Genomic DNA, 24,419 nt, shown 5'->3' with positions numbered 1-24,419 from the left:
TCTTCTCTCTTTCTCTGATCTCTCTCTATCTTTCACATACTTAAAATCAGAATTGAAAGAAACCATGCGATGAAACTTTTAAATATAATTAACAAATCCGCAAAACTTGATTAAATAAAATTAACATTCAATGAGGTTGCAATTTAAATAATCTAGTAATATTACTTCATTTCACACCCACCAAAGTTGACATAGAATTAAATTTTATTCCAGCCTATATATTTACAATAAGGTTATATTTTTACCATACTCAAAACAATCTAATAAGCTAAGCATCGATAACATTTATGATCACATTTACAACACTATTATCAGTGCCAGTATATTTACTAACTCTAGACCTTCTTTATTGTTTACTTCTTCGTTCTTTTTTGTTGCGTTCTTGTTATTGCTGTTTCTTAGTCCCCTATGTCATGGTTTCCTACTTCCTGGTGGTTTATAATTTTAATCCCTTTTTTACTGTAGTTGTCCTGCTGGTCGAGTTTTATTGCCAGTCCTTAGTGGAACTGTGTTCATCTTTCCATTTCAAGTTAAAAATACCAAATTTCCAAAAATAACTGCATTTCAAAATTTGTTAAACCTTTAATTACTTAAGAACTTGTCGATTTTTAAAAGTCCGTTAAAACTTATATGATTTTTTAAAATTTGACAAGATTTTAATTACTTTTCAAAATCCAACGAAATTCAACGAATTTGACTAATATTTTAACGAATTTGAAAATCTGTTTCACCTTAACCAACTTTCAAAATTTAATTAAGAAATTTCCGGATTTTGGAACCGGGTAGTTTCTTTATATATTTTTTTTACTTAAGTTGTGTTTGTAATTTTATTTTTTATGTTAGAATTGTTTTTGGTATTATTATTAATATTAATATGGATGATTATCTATTTGGTTTAATAGATTTATAAATAAATTTAAAATTCGTGTCATATTTCGAAGAAGATTACACAAATAATTTTAGAACTGATCAAATATTTTTCTCACGTCATGACTTAATTGGTGAATTTGGAATAAAGACATTTATCTTGTTAGGATGTGAAAGGAGTGAAAAATACAAGAAATATAAACCTGATGTTTAGCCAGGTATATACGACACAAGTATATACGAAGACCGAACGACTACAATCAGATAAAGGCCGAATATTGTTTATGGTCGGACAGTGTTCATGGTCAAACAGTTTAAGACCGAACGGTAGAAGGCATAACCAAGATCAAGTGGGGCATGAACGAGACTGAGCGGGTGGACGCTGAAGTTGAGAGCAAAGGCATAACTGAGACCGAATGTTCGTAATAACCGAAGGCCAAACGAAGTGTAACAATTGAAGGTCGAACGGTGTTGAACACAGTTGAAGGCTGAACACTAATAAAAGGCTTAATGGAGCATATCAGTAAAAGACCGAACGGTTTGTAACACTTCAAGGCATATGATCAAACGGTTTAAGACTTGAGTGAGACCAAGTAGTTCGGACGGAATGCCTGAGACCGAGCAGCTAGCACCGAACGTTGAAAAGATATAAGTAACCAAGTCGAACGACAAAAGGTGATAAGGGCTCTGGCCAAACATAGTTGAAGACCGAACGACAAGAGGCTGTGACAAATCAAACCGAGCGACAGAAGATGAAGAACTCGAGCCGATCGGTTGAAGAGTTAAAAATCCAAACTATTCCAAATCTCACATATAATCGATTATCACTAGCAGTTGTAATGCGTCTTTTCAGTTTCGGACCAGTAGGCTTTAAATACCTTTGCCAAACACTTTAGAAAATAACTCTGAGCTTTTTAAGAATATAGTGTAACTGAGAAAGTTCTAAAAAGCTGGTTCATTGCATTGTCTGGTCTCGTGAATAGGAGAAGCTTGCGCTTTGTGTGTCAAAGGTCGGAGCAGTTCTCTTCGAATTAGTAACGCTGCTATCTTCCGATTCGTTGGTCGAAGGAAGATTATGACTGCACTGTTCCGGTTCCTTGGTCGAAGGAAAACAAACCAAATCATACAAAATTAATATATATATTTTGGTTGTAAAAAAAGTATTCATTTATCATTATAAAATATTTTAAAAAATTATTTTCCTTATTTGTAGAGCTATCAAAATGGGCTATCCGACCTAACTCGACTCGACCCATCATAGATTGGTGGGTTAAATGAATTGACTCACTTAATTATAATTTTTTTTATGAAAAAAATAACCAAAATTTTCTAATTCAAATTTAAATAAAGGTTAAGGGTCTTAAATTAGATTTATGATCAATCAAACATAAGATTTCATTCACACATTCTCATTCTCATGTGTCAAAGTAGGTACTTTTCATCAATCATAGATATATCAAAATATTTTTAAGACACATGCTTTATCATTGATAATTTTTTTAATATTTTATTTGTCATTTATTTTTATCATACAAAATTAATATATATTTTGGTTGTAAAAAAATTATTCATATATCATTAAAAAATTATTTTTCCTATTTGTAGAGCTATCAAAATGGGCTATCCGACCTAACTCGACTCGACCCACCATGGATTGGTGGATTAAATAAATTAGCTCACTTAATTATAATTTTTTTTATGAAAAAAATAACAAATTTTCTAATTCAAATCTAAATAAAGGTTAAAGGTCTTAAATTAGATTTATGATGAATCAAACATAAGATTTCATTCACACAAAGATATCACAACCTCCTCAACAAAATTTTTATTAACTTGCAATTCAAATTTGTTTCTAATAAAAATTGAGTTACTAAGTATAGATTTGTAGATTTTTCATGTTGTATAATTATTCTATACAAAAATAATATCACTCGAGTCTCCATTTTAATATATTATAAAATTACTAACCTAACAAAAAGTACTTATTAAAAAAATTAGGTAGATTAGTGAATTAACCCAACTCACCACGAGTTCATCCAGGTTCTTAGTCAGAGCCTAGTTCAAAATTAGTCCATATCGAAATTTCAAAATTTTTTTCAGTCCAACTCAACACAAACCCGTGGTAGACAAGATTGACTCACGAGTTCAAACTCATTTTGACAACACTATTTTTTTGTTATTCTAATTTGGAATTTATACAATTAAAATTTTATGTTAAATATTTGACATTAGAAGAATAAAAATGTCATATTATTAATATTAAATATTTAATAATATGATCAATTATGTTTTTAGTCCTAAAGTATAGCACTATTTAGATTTAGTCTTTTTAATCAAATTTTGTGAAATTTATATGATGCTTCAAACATATTTTTCAATAAACATTAAAGCAAATTAAATGTTATCATGAAGTCAAATAAACCTAACAAAATTTAGCTAAAAGAAATAAATTCACACATTTTTAAAATTAAAAAACTAAATTAGGTCAATTTTAAAAATTAACTATTTTTAATTGAAGTTGAGAAATAAAAACATATTTAACCATTGATAATGTTATGTTTTCTTTAGCAGACAGAGATAACATACAGATAGAGATAACATGTAGAGATGGAGATAAGATAAAAAAATTTATATCCTTAATTGAACCTTCCAGCAGTTATAAAAATATTGGTTGGAGGTCAAGAGATTCATATATAACAAAATATTAGGGCACAAATAACTAATACAAGAGAACATTCAATTAGAAATAATTAACTACTAAAAAGTTTAAAACAATAGTATCGTTTCTACTTTTCCTTTAAAAACTTAGACTACTTTCTATCTACTAAATTTATAATTTTTTAAATATTTTAAATTTGTACTAAATGAATTTATTATATTTCAAACTACAAATCTTAAAACTAAAAACAGTGCATGACATTTTCGAAAAGTCTTTTAAACTATCAATCTAATTCTTAAAAAAATTCATATCCAACTTCTTAGATTTCCCTACGAGGGCGAGCTGTTACAAAACAATTAACAACAGAATTCAAAATCAGATTTGCATACAAAACGAACAAATAAAAGTGAAAACTATTCTCATTTGTGCATCTAGCCACCTCACACATGTTGATCCACGGCACCAAGTTCATCATGGATTGCTTCGCAGAAGGAGTCAATGAAGAGAATATGTCAAGAACCTGATTTTTTTTTTTTTCCTTTCCCTAATAAAAGTTGATCAATACAAAGATTATTTATAAGAACATAATCCTTCAAATACTCTTTTTAGTTGTAACTATATGTACACACCTAAAGTCTTAAAAGTGTTAAGTTCCACATTAAGTACAAATAAAAATGAGAAAATTGAATATCATATAAAGAAGAAATAAAGTAGGATGTGTGGAATAAAGATGACATCCTACTATATGCATTGGTTCACGGTGTTGAATAACCCCGACGTCTCTTTCAAAAAATCCATCATGAAAAGGTTAAATATCATCATGAAAAAGTTTTGCGTTAAAAGAGATGTTTTGGGTTAGTTCACATTGATGAATATCCCCATTGTATCTTTTCGAAAAATCTATTAATGGTTTGCTTTGATGATAGGCTAAAAAAAGTATAGTACATCCATAAAAAATCTTTTTGGCAAAAGATTCAAGCAAGCATGTCCCATTAAAGAGTACATGTGGTTTGAAATGTTTCCATTCTAGTGGATCTAGCAATATGAAAGGAATCACTATTGAGAAAGAGATTATTAAGAATTTAAGTGAGTTTAGATCTCACATTAAGTAACATTAATTAGAGATGAAAAAGTTAGACACCATATAAAAAAGGACCTACAAATTCATTGTCCTTTATATGAATTTGACTCAAGTCTCGTTGTTGTTGAATATACATGGTTAAATCCCCCTCATAAGACTCATCACTTTCTAAATTGTTTTTCTCTCCTATTATTCTTATGTTGATATGTGTTGCCCACACACTCTTCCCGGGTATGGTTTCGTAGACCTTACTTGTCCTTTCCTTGCGGTCAATTGTTTGACTACCATCTACTCTTTGTAAAGTTATTGTTTTACTCCTCTTTTCAGGTACCAAACGACTTTTGGATCAACACACTATTTTTTAGGTTATCCAATCATAACGTCATATAGAAAGAGTTGAACTTTGGATTCTGACCAAGACTTTCATGTTCACTTGGGAAGAGATGTTAGAGAGATATCACTAGAAGATACTACCCAAAGACAAAAGATGAACTTTCAATATTTATTATATTGCAATTAATATGTGAAATACAGCCCAATACGATTGATCCTTTAAACTCACAAAACATGTACAATCTTTTAGAAAGAAGTCTGGTAGTAATTTTGCAAATGACATTCTCTTAAACAAATTGATCGTGATATAATATCTTTTATGCTAAGAAGATACCCTACGATCATGTTTCTTCGTGCAATTAATCCAAATTTTGATCACACTAGCAATCATAGCTTAAAAAGTCAAAATGTTCTTACCATAAAATGTTTTAAAACAAGTGAAAGAAGACATAGTAGTAAAAACCGTCCTCAATGTACATAAATATTACATTACTCTTTCTAATAAAGAATATTGGAAGATGAACTCCAACTCCCTAGCACAATCATATGCAAATTCCCTTTTGTCAACAATTTGCATGTAACAATATGTTGAAAGTCAAGGTTCTCATATAATTGATTCAGGTGTTGTGCTACTGATCACATTTATAGTCATTCGTCTTATTTCTCTTACCATTATTTTCCTAAAATTTCGTATTTAAGGTTGTTTCTCAAGGAATTGGTCAAGCTTTTACCATTGTCCTAGATATCCAAGAGAAAATTATCTATAACATACGTTATATGGATACTTTCTCTGTAGTAACCATCATGATGATTGTTTGCCTTTTATTTCCCGTGATAACTAGTCATCATTGGTCCTTTACGATTGGATATTAAAAGTACTCTTTGGACACAATAAAGCAGATCATTAGGTTCTTATGGTGGTAGAATTGTGTTGCTAGAATCTCTTAGCTTAAGGCACTTGTGCAATCATTTTCAAGGATCTTGGATTCCTCATTTTTTTAGCATTAGAGTATCCCAATCAAATGAAGTTATTGCAATTTCTTAAATGAAATATGTTATAGATATACTAAAGAGACATGTGTAATTCGTTATAAACTGTTACATAATTGAATGAACCCAATCAAAAACTTATGACAAAACAAGGTGCGCCTTTCTTTGGCCCTAAAAGATATAGAAGACTTGTTAAAAAAACATTTTTATCTTATCATTGCTAGACTTGACTTTATATTCCTTATAATATGAATATAAAGGGAATATCCAAATATCTAGGTATTGTGATAGTGATTGGTTTGGATCTCCTAAGAGGAGATACTCTACTACGTGATATTGTGTGTTCCTTGGAAGAAATATTTCCAAGAAAAATAAGAATCAAAATGTAGTTGTACGATCAACTGTTGAAGTTAAATATAGGAAAATAAATTCGCACTTGTGAACTTGTGCATAAAAAAATTCCACCAATAACTAAAATTGTGAGATTAATCAACGAAGAAGTATTCGTGATGATCAACCAACATTTCATATTGCTACCAATCTTATATTCTATGACGGAACCAATTACATAAAAATCGATTGACATTTTATTTGAGAAAAGTTGTTCCAAAAAAATTTGTACTTTGGTGGATGCAATGATCAACTTATAGATGTAATAAAAGACTCATAATAATAGACTTTGTACTGTCATTAATCTAGTGTTTCAATATAAATCCCATAACTTAAGAGATACTTGTGAAAGCTATCTAAAATATATTTTCTCTTTGATTTTGTTCAAGTGTAATAAACAATGTACAGAGATTTTACTACAAATAATATACACAGCCATTTATAAATACAGAAATTAACACTTGCATCTAGGGGTGAGGAATTCCGCAACTAAGGAAAACAGTTGATTAATGGAACTAACCTTTTTGTTTCTTATCATGGCAGAAGGCGCTTCCACAAGAACACCGAAATGCTTTAATAGGATGATCTTTATCATCAAAATCAATACCATAATCCTGCATATAATATTAATTACGAATGAGGATTGATTGTGACAGTAGCGTCTATGCCTTCCCACCGCTAACTAAAAACACAACATAACAATCATTGTTTAATTTGTATATCAAAGCATAAGGATATTATCAAATGAAAGATAGGAAAGAATGTTTACAAATCAATTTAGATTAGATTTTAGATACGGCAAAATATATTTTGAAAGTATTTAATTACATTTTTTTAATTAATTTCAATCTCTTCTAATCCTTTATATATAGATAAAATATTTTTATTACATTTTTTTAACTTTCATATTGTGAATTTACAAAAAAAGAAAAAAAACTGCACGAATAAAAATGCACGTTTATAATCGGTCCAACCAACTTACCCAAGTCAATTCCTCATACGCACTCACATTTCTATTGGTAAAGAAGGCAAGCTGCACAGAAAGAAAAAAAATAGAAACTTTATTGTGTTACTCAAAATTAAGAAAATGTAAAAGAGAACTATGTGAATATAAACTTAACCAATCATTACATGATAATAATGGTGATCTGGACTCTCTATTTCAACGGGAATGTCTATGAGATTTGCATCATAGCATCTGCGATTACACAAACATTAGTAATGGTTCTGACGTCTAGTTTCATCAGTAACCTAAATGAAAAGAAAAGAAAAAATCGGAAACAGAGGAGAATAAAACACTTTAAATGATCAGTAACTCATTTGTATGGATGGTATGAGATTCAATTTTCAATAAAAAGAAACTTTTTTGTTAAAGATAGTAATTCAAAATTTTCAACCAAAGAACAGTCAAACTAATAACATCATTAAATAAACATTTTAGACGAAAGCAAGAAGTGGGCAAAAGAAGTTGGTACCAAAATCAACAAAATCACCGTATATATAACTATTGGTGTTTGAATATCACTTACCAGGATAAAAAAAAAGAGCATTATAACGAAATTATAGTATTTAATGGAAAATGTTGAATTTCAGAAAGGTTTCATTCTACATGGTTACCTATGATTGATGAACCTTCCTACGTTTCCATTATATGTTGCATCTAAACATAGTGCCTCCTCATCCTTTAACCCCTTTTCTGAGCCCCAGTCCGCATCAAGAGTTACTGGATATGTATGTCTGTCATTCCCACTCTCGTGCATTATCCTATCGTATAACTCCATATTGGTTAATATCTCTCCAATATATTCACATACAAAAGTTCCTTTTGGCAAATCTTCTAACGTTCTAAGGCCCCATCCTTTACCTTCTCGAGTTAAGAACACCTGAAGAAGAAAAGCTGAGAATATATTCAACAAAATCAAATACAACGATTGTAGCACTGCTAATGATGCAATGAGCCAATTGCAAAGAACAAGTGTCACTTTAGAGGCTTTTCTCATGATTTTTATCAATTGGTATAAGTTATTGTATGAGTATTTATAGAATTTCATACCTGCAATTTGCATGCAATACCTCGTTGCACTATCCGATTCATACAAAGCATGTCACATCCGCATTTCCTCCAACATTCCTTTATAAATTTCCTTACCATATGTCCCTTGCATCGTTCAGGCATGTACTCATTCTTTGACTTCTCCAAAGGGCACTCTTGACAGTACACAAAATGATGATCTTTAGGATCAGTCTTCATAGTCGCGCAAGCAGTTAGAAATTCTTCTTTCAACAAACCTTGAGGAGTGTAAGCAAACTCTCCACCAGTTTCCCGAGCACACGCACATGGTAATGATGAAGAAAGACAGTCCCCTGAACAATCAGAACAGCAACCCTCATCCGAAATCCGGGCCAAAGAAATAGTTACAGTAGCATTTTGATATATTATATTGCATGGTATGTAATTAAATTTTGGCAAGACTTCACCGCCAAATTCATCTATTAACGATATTTTCACCTTTTCTGAACCTTTTGTCATGTCACTGATAAAATTGAAGGGTTTCCTTTCTTCTAGACTAGCGTATTGTGTATCTGAATTGGCTAGGTTGGAATTTGATCCCTTTCGAAGCCCCAGCTTAAGAAAAATGCTACAAAGATCATCCAATAACTTTGCCGTAGAAAATTGAGGGTCAGCAGTTTTGCTTGAGCTAAGGTACTTCCTGTCCATGAACTTCATTACAATAGCCAAATCAGGAATACGGAAGTTTAGTCCTGCCAAGGCTGACTCACAATTCAAAGATAATTTAACTTCTTCAAGATGTGAAGAACTAGCGATTGTAATATTTCCATTATAAGCACGGGTATTATTGATGCAGTCTGGCACAGGATTTTTACTTTGCACATCCTGATCCTGATTTGACGGAGGTTTAACACAAAGATCTCCTGCAGAAGAAAATCAATAAAAAATTAACTACACATCAATATTTTATCACAAAAAACATAAAGTGAAAACAAAAACATTATAAAGTGAAAACAACAAATAAAAACTCACATATAAGAGTTTATTAGCATCTATCTTAACAAGGTTTCTTTGAGTCTATCATATCACTCATTTTCAGACACAACTCTATTCTCTCACATGATGTTTTGATCATGAGAGTGGTACATTAGAGATTTAGCATCGACTAAAATAGAGAAAAATTATAACAATAGGCAAGCGTTAAGTTCATCTTATAAGATTGGATTTGGATAAATTAAATTGAAAGGCCGAAATTTGTAATATTGAAATAACACGATGTTTGTTCCTATCTTCAATTTTGGTACCGTTGGAGCCATTGCAGATGAGATAATGTCTATTGTCTATTTAGGTGTTAGTGACCTTTGAGCTGATTTTGTATTAAGAGACACTTCATTAAGTTATCTCAACTTTTAAACGATGTAGACTTCTGAATTTGAACATATTGGAACAAACTTTGAACAGACATTTACAAGCTATAAACAAAATCCTTCAATATTTGAAGACAAGTCCAAGGAGATTATTGTTCAAGAGAAATGAAAAATTAAAAATAGAAGTGTATACTTATGCAAATTATGCAAGTTCTATCATAGATAACAAATCCACCTAAGGATATTGCATGTTCTTGGATGGAAATTTGGTGACTTGGAGAAGTAAGAAACAAAATGTTATTGCAAGGTCTAGTGCAAAGGATGAATTCCAAGTTATATCACAAGGGATGTGTGAATTGTTATGGCTAAGAATTATTCTAAAAGATCTTAATGCGGCCTGTGAAGAACTTATGATACTTTATTGTGATAATAAGTCAACTATTAACATTGTTCACAATCCAATTCAGCATGATAGGACCAAAGCCACAAAGATAGATTGACCCTTTATTAAAGAGAAACTAGATAGTGACCTTATCACTATTTCTTACAACCCATATGGGCCTCAGTTAGCATATCTGTTTACAAAATGTTCTTCTCACTAAACGATTTCATGATCTCATATGCAAGTTGAGAATGATAGATGTTGTAATTAGAGAAAATATGTATTGAATCTTCTTAATTAGAGAAAATATCTATAGAATCTTCCTAATTAGAGAAAATATTTGTAGGATTTCCAGATTATTTTTCAGTACATTGACTATGAAAATATATATTCATGCTAACTATGTAGGTTCCATTACTAAAAGAAAATCTACTTCTCAGTATTGTGTGTTTGTTGGAGATAGTCGGATAACGTGGAGGAGCAAAAAGCAAGATAGAGTATCTTGTTCTAGTGAAGAAGCTGAACTTCGAGCTCTTGCTCAAGGAATGTGTGAAGGACTCCGGATGAAAATCATTTTGGATGACCTTAAAGTTAAGGTGGACAACCTTGTGCAACTACACTATGAGAATAAGTCTGCCATGAGAATTGCCCATAATTCATTACAACATGACAGGATGAAACACATTGAGATTGACAGACATTTCATCAAAGATAATCTACAAAAAGGCCTTGTGATTACAACTCATGTTGCTACAAAACTTTAGATAGCATATATTTTTACAGAAGGGCTCCCTCCTGGTAACTTTCAAGATCTTGTAGGCAAGTTGAGAATGAGTGATATTCATTTACCAACTTAAGGGGGAGTGATGTAACTAGAGAAAATATTTATAGAATCTTCTTAATTAGAAAAAATATCTATAGAGTCTTCCTAATTAGAAAAAATATTTGTAGGATCTTCTAGATTATTTTTCAATATTGTTTCCTTATTTCCCTTTTCTTAGAAGATTAAATTGCTACAAATAGAGATAAGGAGAATGTAATTGATATGAAAGAAAATAATAAATTCATTCTCTTTTTCAATAGATATCCAATCTGTTAGGGATTCTGAAAGAAATTCCTAACCAGCTCTATCTCTACTCAAACGCCACAGTCAAGAATTGGAAAAGAAAGAAGAGTATGATTGGTATTCACAACAAAGAATCAAGATTACATTGTATCTTAGGAGCTTAACCTCCTTCACCTAGTGCCAAGACCGGTCTACACATACAAACGACTAAGGGTCCTAATATATAGTCCCTTTTCCCGCCCCCTCACTTAACTGGCTAGCAGTTAAGTAGTTAGATGTTCTTAACTAATTAGCAGTTAAGTAGTTAAGTGTTTAAGTATTCTGCTTCCCCTTCCTCCTCTCATAGACTCTCCACATCCTAACACAATCACTAGCTTAAGGGGAATTGTTATTAGTAGTGTTGGAAGTCTGACATCGACTAGAGATAAGGTCAATTTAGAGTATACAAGTAGATGCAAACCTCACCTTACAAGCTGGTTTTGTAGGGTTTAATTAGGCTTAACGTCCATTTTCTCAAATGGTACGAGGATCAACAACCTTTTAGTTCTAATGCCTCTGTAGCTTGCACAAGTAAATCTTTTGTGGTCTGACTCAATATTCTTCTCTTGGTCCTTGGGTTCTGGACTTAGGAGCCACATATCACATTTTGGTAACATATCTTTTTTTTTTTCTCTTTATCCACTTTGGATAATTTACCTTCTCTTACAATGGTTATGGATCTAGGGTTTTAGCTTGTGTATTGGGAATGTTAAAAAAATTTCCTATTTTATCTATTTGATAATGTTCTTTTTGACCCTGGATCTCCTTTTAACTTATTATCCATTAGTCGTCTAACTCATACTCTTGATTGTGTTATTTCTTTTACCAAAAACTCTGTTTGTTTACAAGATCAGAGTTTCAAAAAGGTGATTAGCACCGAATGTGAGTCTCTAACCTTTATCATCTTCATCATTTTCATGCTCAGTTAGGTCATTCCAATCTTACTAAATTGCAACATATTGTTCCTAACTTAACTAAGTTATCCAACTTGGAGTGTGAGTCATGTTAATTAGGCAAGTATAGTTGTAATTCCTTTCCACATAGTGTCCCACAATATGTTTCATCCTCATTTGTCTTAGTTCACTCTGTCATATTGGGACCTAGTCGTGTTAAGTCTAATTTAGGTTTTCAATATTTTGTTACTTTTATTGATGATTATTCCAGGTGTACTTGGTTGTTTTTAATGAAAAATCACTATGAATTATTTTATATATTTCAATCTTTTTTTAATGAAATTAAAACCCAATTTGGTGTTTCTATTCGAACTTTGTAATGGTCGTGAATATCATTTCCATTCTTTTAAACAATTTATAGTTTCTTATGGTATTCTCCATCAAACATCTTGTACTTATACACCTCAACAGAATGGAGTGGTGGGGTGCAAAAATAACATCCTATTGAAACAACTTATACCCTTTTAACATGGCAAGGTTCCTTAATAGTTTTGGAGTAATGTTACTCTTACTGTAAGTTATCTCATCAATCACATGCCCTCCTCGATTATAGATAATAAAATACCTCATTCTATTTTAGGTTCTCATGATCCTCTTCATCTCTTACTTCTAAAAGGTTTTGTGGTGTTGAGTTAGGCTTAAAGTCCACCTTTTAACATGATATCAAAATGATGATTAAGAGCTTATCCTAACGAGATATATTATCTGTTGGGCATATTGTTCCAGCTGCTATTGCACCGCTATTAGACCACCCATTAATATTTAGTCTCATACTTGAGATGTATATACCTCGACGTGAAGGGGTGTGTTGGAAGTCTTACATCAAATAGAGATAAGGTCAGTGTAGAAAATATAAGTGGATACAACCCTCACCTTACAAACCAATTTTATGAGATTGAGTTAAAGCTTAATATCTACTTCTTAACGAGTAGAATAATAAATGCATTACAAGAATTTGTTAGAAGATTCTAGAAGTCTCTTTTGTATTTATTAATTTAGGGTTAGAGTTTTCTATATATTGAGGTTGATGTACAATTTCAAATTAAACAATTGAAAAAGAATTTTCTATCTTTCATATTAATCATTTCAAGTATAGGAAAGGTATAATCATAATGATGATGATAATAAAAATAATAATAATCACCAAAAATAGTAATGCCAATGATAAAAGTAGTGTCAAATGTTTTGGCATCAACAATAAAAAACAAGCATGGAATGTAATGGCAGAAACAATAGTTGTTATGGTATAACAACTATTACAATTTTGTTATGGTATAGTGGTAGTTGCTACAATGATAATGAAGGTGACTACAACCGTAACCCTAATGGTTGTCAACAAAAGGATAATAATAAGGATGGTAACAAATGATAATGATTATAATGAAAATGTAATATTGTAAATGCAAAATGAAGATACACTATCGTATCATATTGCCTCCTAACTCAACTCTTCCCTCAGAGAAAGAAATACACTAAAACTGGGACAACAAAAAGATATATGATTACCCAATTGATTGCAATTTTTATCTAACTCGACACGCACATGTTGACTCATTATGGGTAAAGCAAGAAAAGAGTCAATTTAACCCAGCTAACTTTTTTTAGTGAGCCAAATATTTGACTCACCACAAGTTGGTGGAACTAACTTAAGAAAATTTTGCTTTACCAATTTATTTTATATATGTACTACAACACAATCAAAGTGATTGACTCCACTCATCTATTTATAAATGTACAATCAAAGAGGTCACTTATTTTACCAAATATTAGTATAAATATAGTAGTAAAAAAATGTAGATATTGTAGGATAAACAAATAAATTAAGCATCCAATTATTCAAACATTGGTAAACAATAATGTATTTAAAAATATCAAATTCTTCACCTCAATAATTAGAAACAATTAATTATAAAATATTGATAAAAAATGATTAAAAAGTAAATAACTGATGTTGATAAGTTTCGTGTCAAACTCCCTCGTATTTATTTGTTATCAAGTGAGTCTGGTTAAATTTAACCAATATTTGAAAAAATTAATTTTTTTCTATCCCAACCGATTAGTGATCCGAGTTAACATACACTTTGAACCCATTTTCACACTTCTGTATAATTGAATATATTGACCATCACACTAACTCGTAAAGTCCTTGTATCCAAATTCTCCAAAAACAAAAACACCTAAGTTAATTTTAAGTTAAAGAAAAAATTCTATTATCTTAAATTAACAAAAATTCACATCAGAAAATTGATTCCAATAAATCATGAATATTGTGAACTATAATCTTACAAATGACTAAAACTGTATTGTTAGAGAAAATATTAGTAATATATATATATATATATATATATATATATATATATATATATATATATATATAAATATATAAAACAACGGAGTCAATCAAATTCTTAAAAAGAAACTTTTAAAAAAATAAATCGACTACAAGAAACATTCATTTCCAATTTCAAATTCCATTTTTCACAAAAAAGATAAGAACAAATTCATTTGTAAAAGTATTCTTTTATTATTTTTAATTTTTAGTTAATTTATTTATAAACTAAGCTTCTCGTATAAAACAGATAATACTTTTCATATTTTTTTCTGATAAACCCATCCAAACATCAACCATGGGTACCCACACTTCGCTAAGCTGTAAAATCTATAGAAAAAACCTACATGTAATCCCAAAAATAAATCGATGCTAGTATATTATAATCTAAAAAGAAGAAATTATTGCAAGATAAAGTAGGCAGGATTACCATTATGATTCGTCGAAGTAAGTAATTTGGGTTTTTTAGCCCTTGTCTTCACAGGGTTCATCTCGATCTGGCCACGGTGCCGTGCAGATGATGCTTTCTCAGGTCTGTCCTTAGCTGATCCACGAGGTAAATTAGAGATCTTTTTGGCCTCACTCATGGTTGAATGTAATGCTTGTGAACTGGTTTGGGGCCTATCGTCTTCCGTGAATGTTCGAGATGGCTTAACGTTTTTCTGTTCAAAGATCTTTGATAAAGCACGGTCATCACCATCTACCAAGAACGGTTTCCCTGTTGATTTTTGGCCATGACCACTGGCATTAGGTTTTCTCTCACCTTCAACAACCTTTTCGAAGAAGACGACAAAGGCATTAACTTTTAAATTATACAAGAAAAAAAAAAGCAATGCCTGTATTTTTTGAATTTTGTTATTTTAGGCTCTTAAGTGGATTTTCAGTAAGATATTTAACAACGAAATATCTTACTTTCCTATTGATTGATGATATAATAATTCACATATTTCAAATCTACTTTTTGTAATCGCCAAAAGTAAAGTTACAGTTAAATCACACCAATGTACGTGTTAGATAACAACTAATATTACGCTGACATAAATATTCAATACTAATGCTTAACATAAATTTCCACAATTAAAAAAAAACTAAAATGTGTATTTAAAATGAAAAAAAGAAATGAAGTTAGAGGAAACCTTCTCTTTCTCAAAATCAAAGTACGCATCTACAAGTGTCCGATAATTGTCATCTTCAATTAGTTCCCAATTTCCTTCATAAACTCTTAACAGCTTTATCAACACTGGCTTCACCTCCTCCTTAGAAATTCCCAAGGCCATCATAAAGCTAAAGGCCCTCTCAGCTCCTGCATTAGGAGCCATAAGGCTCCAACAAATAAGCCACCCGAATCAAAACACTACCGAAGCTACCTATCAACTTGAATTTTATATGACCAAATATTAATCTTCTTCCTGTACAGGTTCAGAGAATAAAAAACAATGTCAGAGGTCAATTATATTGCAATAGATCTCTACAGTAAACAACGAAAAGATTTCTGGAGAAAACTATCTCCAACCTTATATGTAAATCTAACCATTTTTCGCTGTCAAGTTTAGTTTCTTAAGTAGAAAAATGGGAATTGATACAAATTTTTCACGCCAAATGTAAACGTAGATACAAATTTTTCACGTTTATTACAGAATAAAGACAAACAGAAATCGAACAAGTTTGCTTCAGTGTTAAATTATATTTGTATTCATCTAAATAATACGAGTTAAATATGTTTTTAAATTCTTAAATTTTAAATTAAATATGATTTTATTTCTTAAATTTTAATATAAAATTAAAATTTATTTATTTTTTAAAATTTGATATAATTTGCTTTTTAAATTTCAAAAATAAATAATTCTATCATACTAATATTTAAATTATTTATAAAACTTTTTAAATTAAATTAATGAAAAAGAAATAATATATAAAATATAAACATAACTAAGTTTTTAAAATATATATATATATATATATATATTATATATCTAGTATAAAATTATTAAAATAATTGTTACAAATATGATAACTCAAGAAAAACTAGAGATTTCTAAAATTAAAAATTTAGAACTTAGAAAATTAAAATCTAAAACAAACATAGAAAAATGAAAAAGAAAAGGATAAGCTAATATAAAATAAATTAACATAACATTCACAAAATAACATTATATTTTCGGCTTAAACTAAACAAAACACTTAAACAAGTAAGACATCTAGACTCAAAATCCAGATACATGTGTTATTGTCAAGCTATGACAGGTTGTACACTTGTAGTGATGACACAATTGTTTCACCCTCCAACCTATAATACAAGTTTAGTTCGTTAAAACGCTCTTTGTTAATGGTATCGATCCCAAACTAGAACCTCCTATTATTCTCACCACATGACACCCGTATCCACTTGAGAATAAATGATCATTAGAGTATTAAGATAATTCCAAGACTGAGCTCCTACAATAACACATAGACTATATGTCACCAACATGGAATCTCTCCACGAGAGTTATGAAACCATACATATTAATATTCAATATTTCATTTCATGAAGCATCATGCATACCATCATATTCATCCACCATAAATCATAAATATTCATTTTTTTATGAGATAATCGATTAATTCCAAGAGTTTTAAGTAAAAACAACAATACCTACTAAAATAATTGATTATCAAGTTTGATAATCAATTATCTCATAATACCTACTATAATAATCTATTATTAGATCTAATAATAGATTATTTCATAGAGTTGTTCATCAAAGAAGCAAATATGACTAAAATAATTGATTATTCATGTTAGTTTTTTTTTACAGCAACATGATTTTTCTATCTTGGTTACCCCCAATACTCATCCAAATGATCAAAATGGGATCCTAGACACTAGAATTGATCCAAAAACAAATCTAAAATCTAAAATAAATACCAATTTGGTGATTTGGTCAAGAATTAAGGTTCAACCAATCAACATACAACTCAGAACTCATATATCAGAGTTCAAATGCTTTAAACCAAAATTTTAAAATATTAAATGGCTTCAAGGAAAACACCAAACATCACTTTTACTCTTATTTCACTACTTTCAATTCTAAAATAGATTTGTACCTCTTAGGACTCCAAAACCTCAACATTTAAAATTCAAGCAAATACCAATTCATAATCATTCAAAACAACATTCATCAATAATCCAATTTCATTCATCAAACACATTTTTTACTAAATAATTATCTAAAATGATAACATATTCAACCAAACATCATTTCATACTTCTTGACACAAATTAAAACAAATATTAGCTTTCCTTACCTGTTTGAAGACTAAGGATTCTATAAAACTCTCATTCAGCTACCACATATCAAATCATACTAATAGCACCTACAAACAACAAAAACATGATCAAGATACACCATTAAAATCTTTCCAATTTGATACGTTGTAGTTGAATTTGGGGTTAAAGTAACCCTGAGTCATTTCCCAACGAATACGAGATTGCTTTTCAATATTTGATTCTTATGAAGACTCTGAAAGGTTAGTAAATACTATGCAATGCTTAAAAATAAGAATGAATATCTATCTTAATGAATTTAATGTTGAAGAATGTTGTGAGTTTAATTGAAGAACAAATGAGAAACTTAGAAACAATAATAATAAAATAGGCTAATAACATTATTTTTTCAAGATAGATCCATCATCGGTTATCCACATATTATTGTTCAATTGATTATTGTTCAGGTCTCAAATTAATTAAAGTACATTTCTAATTAACTTGAGGACGATCTTAGAATTAATTAAAGTAAATTCTCAATCAAAAGCAATACCTTTCTAGATTATCTACAATATATTCAACCAAAGTACATTCTCAATCGAATCTTATTATGTTTAATCATGTTTGTTCTTAAATCTCCTAAACCAAATTAAAAGTTAATTAATCAAAGTAAACTTTCAATCAATTATAGTTGAAATTCTTACCACCAATCAAAGCACATTCTTAATTAGTAGCAAAACTCTATTTAATCATGTGAAAGTTCCTAAATTCAATCAAAATACATTCTCAATCAAACCTAGAAACATGTCAAAATCATTACTTTTAACGTGATTGAAAGATGAAACACAGAAAAATGATAACTCAAATTAATAATCAAAAGAAACAAATCCATTAATTCAACTTAAACTTAGACTCCTCCACTAGAAAGTAATCATCACGATCAGCAGAGTGTCGTATAAAAGACTCAAACACGTGAAAAAGCACTAAGGATCAAGTGCAAAAGAAACAAGACCGACCAAAGAAAAAGAGTAAAAACTAAATTACTTTTTTAGAAAAGATATCCGTTAGACTTGAAGATATAGTCGCTCTGATTCCACAAACAGTCTTTAATCTTAAATAAATAAAGAAGAGATGAAAACTCACAGGAAAAAGTAAGAGAACTCTAGAAAGTAATTTTAGAGAGGTTATGTATTTTAAAATAATAAAACTCATTCTTAACAAAATTATTTAAACTAAAACATTTTAATATTAAACTAACCGAGTCTAGTTATTTTTAAACCACTATCATTTTCTAAGACATTATATATTAATTTACTTTTTAAAATTTAAAATCAAAATATAATAAAATTTAAAAAAATAATAATTTCACATTCATATTTAAAAATCACATACATATTTAATCTAATATTAAAATTTTATTTAAAATGTAAAATAAATCACACAAAAGGACAAAGTTGTCCTTTAAGGTAAAAATTGAATTTGGGAGATCACTTCCATTTCATAGCCGGACGGAGAAGAACTTAGAACACCTCTTTCATTTTTAAATAGTTTCATTATAACTTTCGTGAATTAGTTACTAACAAAGATAGTTTAAAAAAAATTATATTGAAAGGGAGACATTAATGAAAATATTTCAGATATTGCCATGAAAGGTTAAGTTTATAGGACATTATAATATCCAAAATTGAAATAAGTATCTTAACTAAACCATATATTAGGGATGACTGTGAAAAAACAAAATAAAATCTAATGTTTTATATTCCGAAACATTTATTCTCGTCTATTGTCTTTTATTATTATTTCTTATGTTAACTTAGTGTTAATTTTAATAACAACAATAATAATATTAATACTTCAAATATATTAATTAATTTTTCATTATAATTGAAAACATAGTTTATAATATATTAACGTCGATGGAAGAAAATTATTATATTAATCCATTTCAAATATATAGAAGCCTAACGAGATAAAAATTTGAAATAGAAGTATAGTTAACACATATCAGTTTAAATAAAAATTTAGGAAAAATAATATTAGATTCCACCTTTTCTTTTTTTCTCTCCATCTAAACCTATAAATAAACATGATTTGTGTATACTCTACAGAACAAGGTTAATGCAAAGATATTACAGAGTATATGTTGTCTAAATACATGGTTGATGTAGAATGGATTCTTAATCTAAAAACAAGGATTTTAATGAAACAAGGCCAACTATGTAGATGATAGTAGTTAATGAAAAAATTGGTTGAAAAGTTTAATAAAAAATATAATGAAAAATAAAGAAATGAATATAAATAGGTGAGAAATAATAATGTTAAATTTAGTATTTATTTTTCCTTATTTACTTTCTTGCAAACAAAACAATTATATTTTCTTGATTACAACCTGATCCATTTATTAATTATTATTATTATTATTAATTATTGTATAATGGTAGCTAATAAAAGGAAAATATGCTCCATTGTTAAAGTTTATGCTGCATATAAAATTTTAGGTTGTGGTTGATTTAGAAAAAATAATTAGGAGGGTGGAAATTAAAAAAAAAAGTTGATTAAAGATAAACGAATGAAGAATAAAATTAAATGTAAGACTTTTTTATAAAAAAAATTCAAAATCACATTATTCATTATTTTTTAATATGAAATTATGCATGTAGGTATGTGTTTATTATTTTTTATCATAATAAAAACATGATAAAATTATTATTAAAAAAAATTATAATAATAATGTTTAAGGTAGTTATAAATAATTTTTATAATTTTATTGTTGACAAATTCTAAATATTTATTTGTTTTAAAAACTAGTGAATATATATACTACATGTATATTTATCATTATAAGAAAATAAATTATAAACATAAATATTAATATAAATAATTTTAATAATTTTATTATGAATAATTTTTATTACTTGGCAGACAACTTTTTATTATAGATATTAATTTTACTTTAAAAAAACTAAAACTAGTGAAAATACAAATACTAGCATGTGTGTTCATCTAAAAATAATAATAAAACTATAATGAGAAAAATAAACAAAAATACTTTTTATAAATTTTGTTATAAATTATTTTTATTTATTTTATAAATAATTTTTAGATTAAATATGTTTTTATCTCTTAACTTTAATATTGAAATTAATATATATTCAAAATTTTGGACTAATTTATTCCTTATTACATTAATTTAATTTTTTAACTACATTATGCTAAATTTATTTGAAGTTTTAAATGTGTTTCTAAACTAACATAGAAGAAAAGATGGGTTAAACTATACAAACAACTCAAATTTTGTCATGAACTACTTTTAAACGTCAAATAAACTTAACAAAAATTAAAAAGACTAAATTGATCTAAAGTTTTAGAAAATAACTAATTTCAATCTTCATTAAAAGTTAAGGGTCAAAACATATATTTAATTAATAATCTTCAAAACTTTAAACTAATTTAGTCTTTTATTGGTTTTAAATGTGTCTCTCAATTAACATTGAAGAAAAAATAAGTTAATTTGTGTAAACAATTCACATGTTTTCATGAAATGTTTTCACAAAATGCTTTTGAAATGTTAATTAAACTTAACAAAATTTAATTAAAAAAACTAAATTCACACATTTCTAAAATTGAAGGACTTAAGTTGGTTTAAAATTTTGAAAAATAACTAATTCCAATCTTCATCAAAAGTTAAGGGCTCAAAACATATATTTAACCCATAATCTTCAAAACTTAGGACTAATTTAGTCCCTCATCTTTATAACTGCATTAATTTAACATTTTTAACCAAATTTTGTTAGTTTATTTGAGATTTTAAAGATTTTTCTCAATTAATATTAAAGGAAAAATGTGTTGAACCTGTAACAACTTAAAAATTTTCGTGAAATGTTATTGAAACATCAAATAGATTTAACAAAATTTAATTAAAAAGACTAAATACAGATATTTTTAAAATTAAATAACTAAATTGGTTTATTAAAAAAAACTAATTATAAACTTCATTAAAAGTTAAAGTATCAAAACATATATTTAATCCATAAAAAATTATTTTAGTTTAAAATAAATTAAAAGTAATCAAATAGGGAAAAAAACATATTTAAAAAAGATTACATAAAGAGTAAAATTGATAAAAATACTTATTTTAGTTTTAAAAAAATGTAGATACAAATAAAAGTCTATTATTAGTTTTGTCCTTTTCTGTATGAATTAGTTTCCTTTTTCAATACCCTTCTTTCCCTTTCCTCCTTTTATTCTTTTAATAAATAATAGAAAATATAATATTAAACAATATGTCAACATGAAGACATGATATTTAAAAAAAATCATTTAAAAGTAAAATTAATAAAATATTTATAATTTAAGAAAATAGTTACTTATTAAAGGATAAAATTTGAAAAGAAATGTAATCGCCGATAAAAATTAACTATTTTCTTGTCCTTTTTTACAGAGGTATAAATTCTTTTATCTAGACTCTTCTTTCACCTCCCCCATTTTTACAAATAAAAGGAACATAGAATATTAAGCAATACATGTTAACTCGAAGACCTGATATTTTAAAAAAATTAGGATAAAATTGATAAAATACCTATTTAGTATAAGAAAATGGTTACTTATTAAGGGATAAAATTAAAAAACAAATATAAATACACCTGAAAACCAACCATTTTCTGTTTTCCTTTATACAAATATATTTTCTATACATTTTTCTCCTCCCTCCTTTTTACAAAGGAATTAAACGTATATGTAATATTAAACAATATATATTTCTATGGAGATATGATTTTTCTATAATTGATTCTTTCTTGAAAAATATTATGAGTTGAACTAAGTGAATTATGTTTATGTGGCAATTAAAATTATAACCAAAAGATTTTCTTAAGACTAATAAAGTTTTCAAATAAAACTCAAATAAGAAAAGGATCTCAATGCGATTCTTTTGCAATAAAGAAAGAATGTGAATAAAATGTTTTCACAATCCAAGAATGGTTCAAAATCTGATCAGCAATATAATAAATTATACCAGTAACACAGTAAAACTAAACTCAACATATAGAATCAATAATAGCTGTTTATTTTTACCATTTCTACCGATAATCTAAGTATCTTGAAATTGAAACCTAATTATATAATAAAAAGAGAAACAATAACGATGGCATACTAAAAAGATGATTGATCAAGAATGCAATTTCTTTCCGTTACAGTTTTAAGCTCTTTCTCCTTTCAAACCATAACACCACCACACATGAAAATAAAGGCAAATACATTACTCTGAAAACAAAGAATGGTTTAAGCAGTGACTTACCTGATAAACGAGCATTGAAGAGAATAAGAACCTGAGAATTAGTCTTTCAGAAACGACTGTGACAGTGCCGTTGCGATGGTACAATGCTGCGATATGGAAATGAAAATGAAAGGGCATGAAGCCGATACAAAGAGAGAGGCAAAGGATGGTGAAGGGTCTATTTGGACGGATTGTTTATTTGCGAAACTTTTTCCATTTCAGAGTATAAATAGGGATTGTAACGGTTCCGTGTCCCCATCAAAATATTTACATTTATGTTAAACTAGGTTTACGAATTTATTTTTAATTTTTTAAATTTAAATACAGCGATAAAATAGTTATATTCAAGATTTCAAATTGAAACAATCGGTTAAATTTAAAAAATAAAAATATTACTTAAAAAGAGTAGAATTGAAAAATAATATGAACACGAAAAAAGAGATCTCTACATGTGTATTATTTTTTATAATAACAAAAAAATAAAATTATAACATTAAATATAAATAATTAGCTTATATATTATTTTGTAGATGATTTCTATTTATTTAATTTAGAAAAAGTGGTTAAATTTTAAAAATGGTTAAAATTAAAAAGAATATCACTTAAAAAGATAAAATCGAAAAAAATAATGTGGCCACAATCTCTTTTTGTATGATCGTATAGATAATAAATAAAAATAATAATATGACAATAAAGTATATATATATATATATATATATATATATATATATATTAAATATATGATTTTAATTTCTTAAACATTATATTTCAAAGGCTAAAGAAACATTGGAAAAATTATTTCTAGTTCTCTAACGTTTAGAACTAAAATAAAAATAATATATGTCGCAACAGGATCACGGGGAGTGAATTGAAAAAAAAGTTTGAAAAATAAGGTTTGGAGAGTTGTCCTCACAATTTATTTTAAAAAAATTATGGAAAAGTATATGCGTACAGAGTACTTCAATCAATTGTATAAAGTTGATGTAATTTTCCAAAATATTTAATCTTTTTCAAAAATAATATTTTAAAGAAACAAAAAAATATTTTTTTGTTTTATGGATTTGCTTATATGTATTCTCATTCAGAATCAGGGTTACATAATTGTGTAAAAAAAAAGTTTGTTTGATATATTTTGATTTTGAAGATTTTGAATTTCTTTTTGGTATTTTAGGAATGGAAAAAAGGAAAGCAACAAGTACTTCGTGGACGCCGATAGTCACAATACTTATACTTTTGAAACAATATTTAATTATTTAGAAAAGAAAAGTAATTAAGCATTAAAATGATGAAAACGATCACATGAGTCCTTATATCTTGAAAGTTATATTAAATTATTTTTAAAAAAAAACATTTAGCACTAAGACAATGCGAATGATCAAACGAGTGTTCATATCTTTATAATTGTGAAAGCATATTTGTCTTTTATTTTA

At 28.1% G+C, this 24,419-nt stretch overlaps 1 protein-coding gene across 2 annotated transcripts; it reads right to left on the bottom strand.

The window, feature by feature from the left end:
* Positions 1–3,761: 3,761 nt before the first annotated feature.
* LOC108346078 (histone-lysine N-methyltransferase SUVR4) lies at positions 3,762–23,113 on the bottom strand. Of its 2 annotated transcripts, none has more exons than XM_017585032.2 (10): positions 23,011–23,113; positions 17,756–17,824; positions 15,604–15,876; positions 14,898–15,240; positions 8,374–9,254; positions 7,938–8,203; positions 7,452–7,518; positions 7,303–7,353; positions 6,841–7,002; positions 3,762–4,070 (listed from the first exon to the last, which is right to left on the bottom strand). In XM_017585032.2, exons 3-10 carry the CDS (start codon positions 15,784–15,786, stop codon positions 3,846–3,848), a joined length of 2,178 nt encoding a protein of 725 aa, XP_017440521.1. In that variant the 5' UTR covers positions 15,787–15,876; positions 17,756–17,824; positions 23,011–23,113; the 3' UTR covers positions 3,762–3,845. The 2 variants fall into 2 exon arrangements, with proteins under 2 accessions (XP_017440521.1, XP_017440522.1); XM_017585033.2 differs by having other exon boundaries at positions 3,895–4,070; positions 6,841–6,934; positions 23,011–23,107.
* Between the last annotated feature and the right edge of the window lie 1,306 nt (positions 23,114–24,419).

This window comes from Vigna angularis, chromosome 6 (genome assembly GCF_016808095.1).
Source record: "Vigna angularis cultivar LongXiaoDou No.4 chromosome 6, ASM1680809v1, whole genome shotgun sequence".
NCBI lineage: Eukaryota > Viridiplantae > Streptophyta > Magnoliopsida > Fabales > Fabaceae > Vigna > Vigna angularis.
This window is presented reverse-complemented; position numbering and strand designations above follow the sequence as displayed.

Coding starts and splice junctions, on each gene's coding strand:
- LOC108346078 (XM_017585032.2), bottom strand. CDS start 15,786: ATGGCTCCTAATGCAGGAGCTGAGAGGGCCTTTAGCTTTATGATGGCC. Junction 9,255..14,897: donor TACTTCGACGAATCATAATG/GTAATCCTGCCT, acceptor TTTCTTCTGCAG/GAGATCTTTGTGTTAAACCT. Junction 7,354..7,451: donor CAGATCACCATTATTATCAT/GTAATGATTGGT, acceptor CTTTCTGTGCAG/CTTGCCTTCTTTACCAATAG.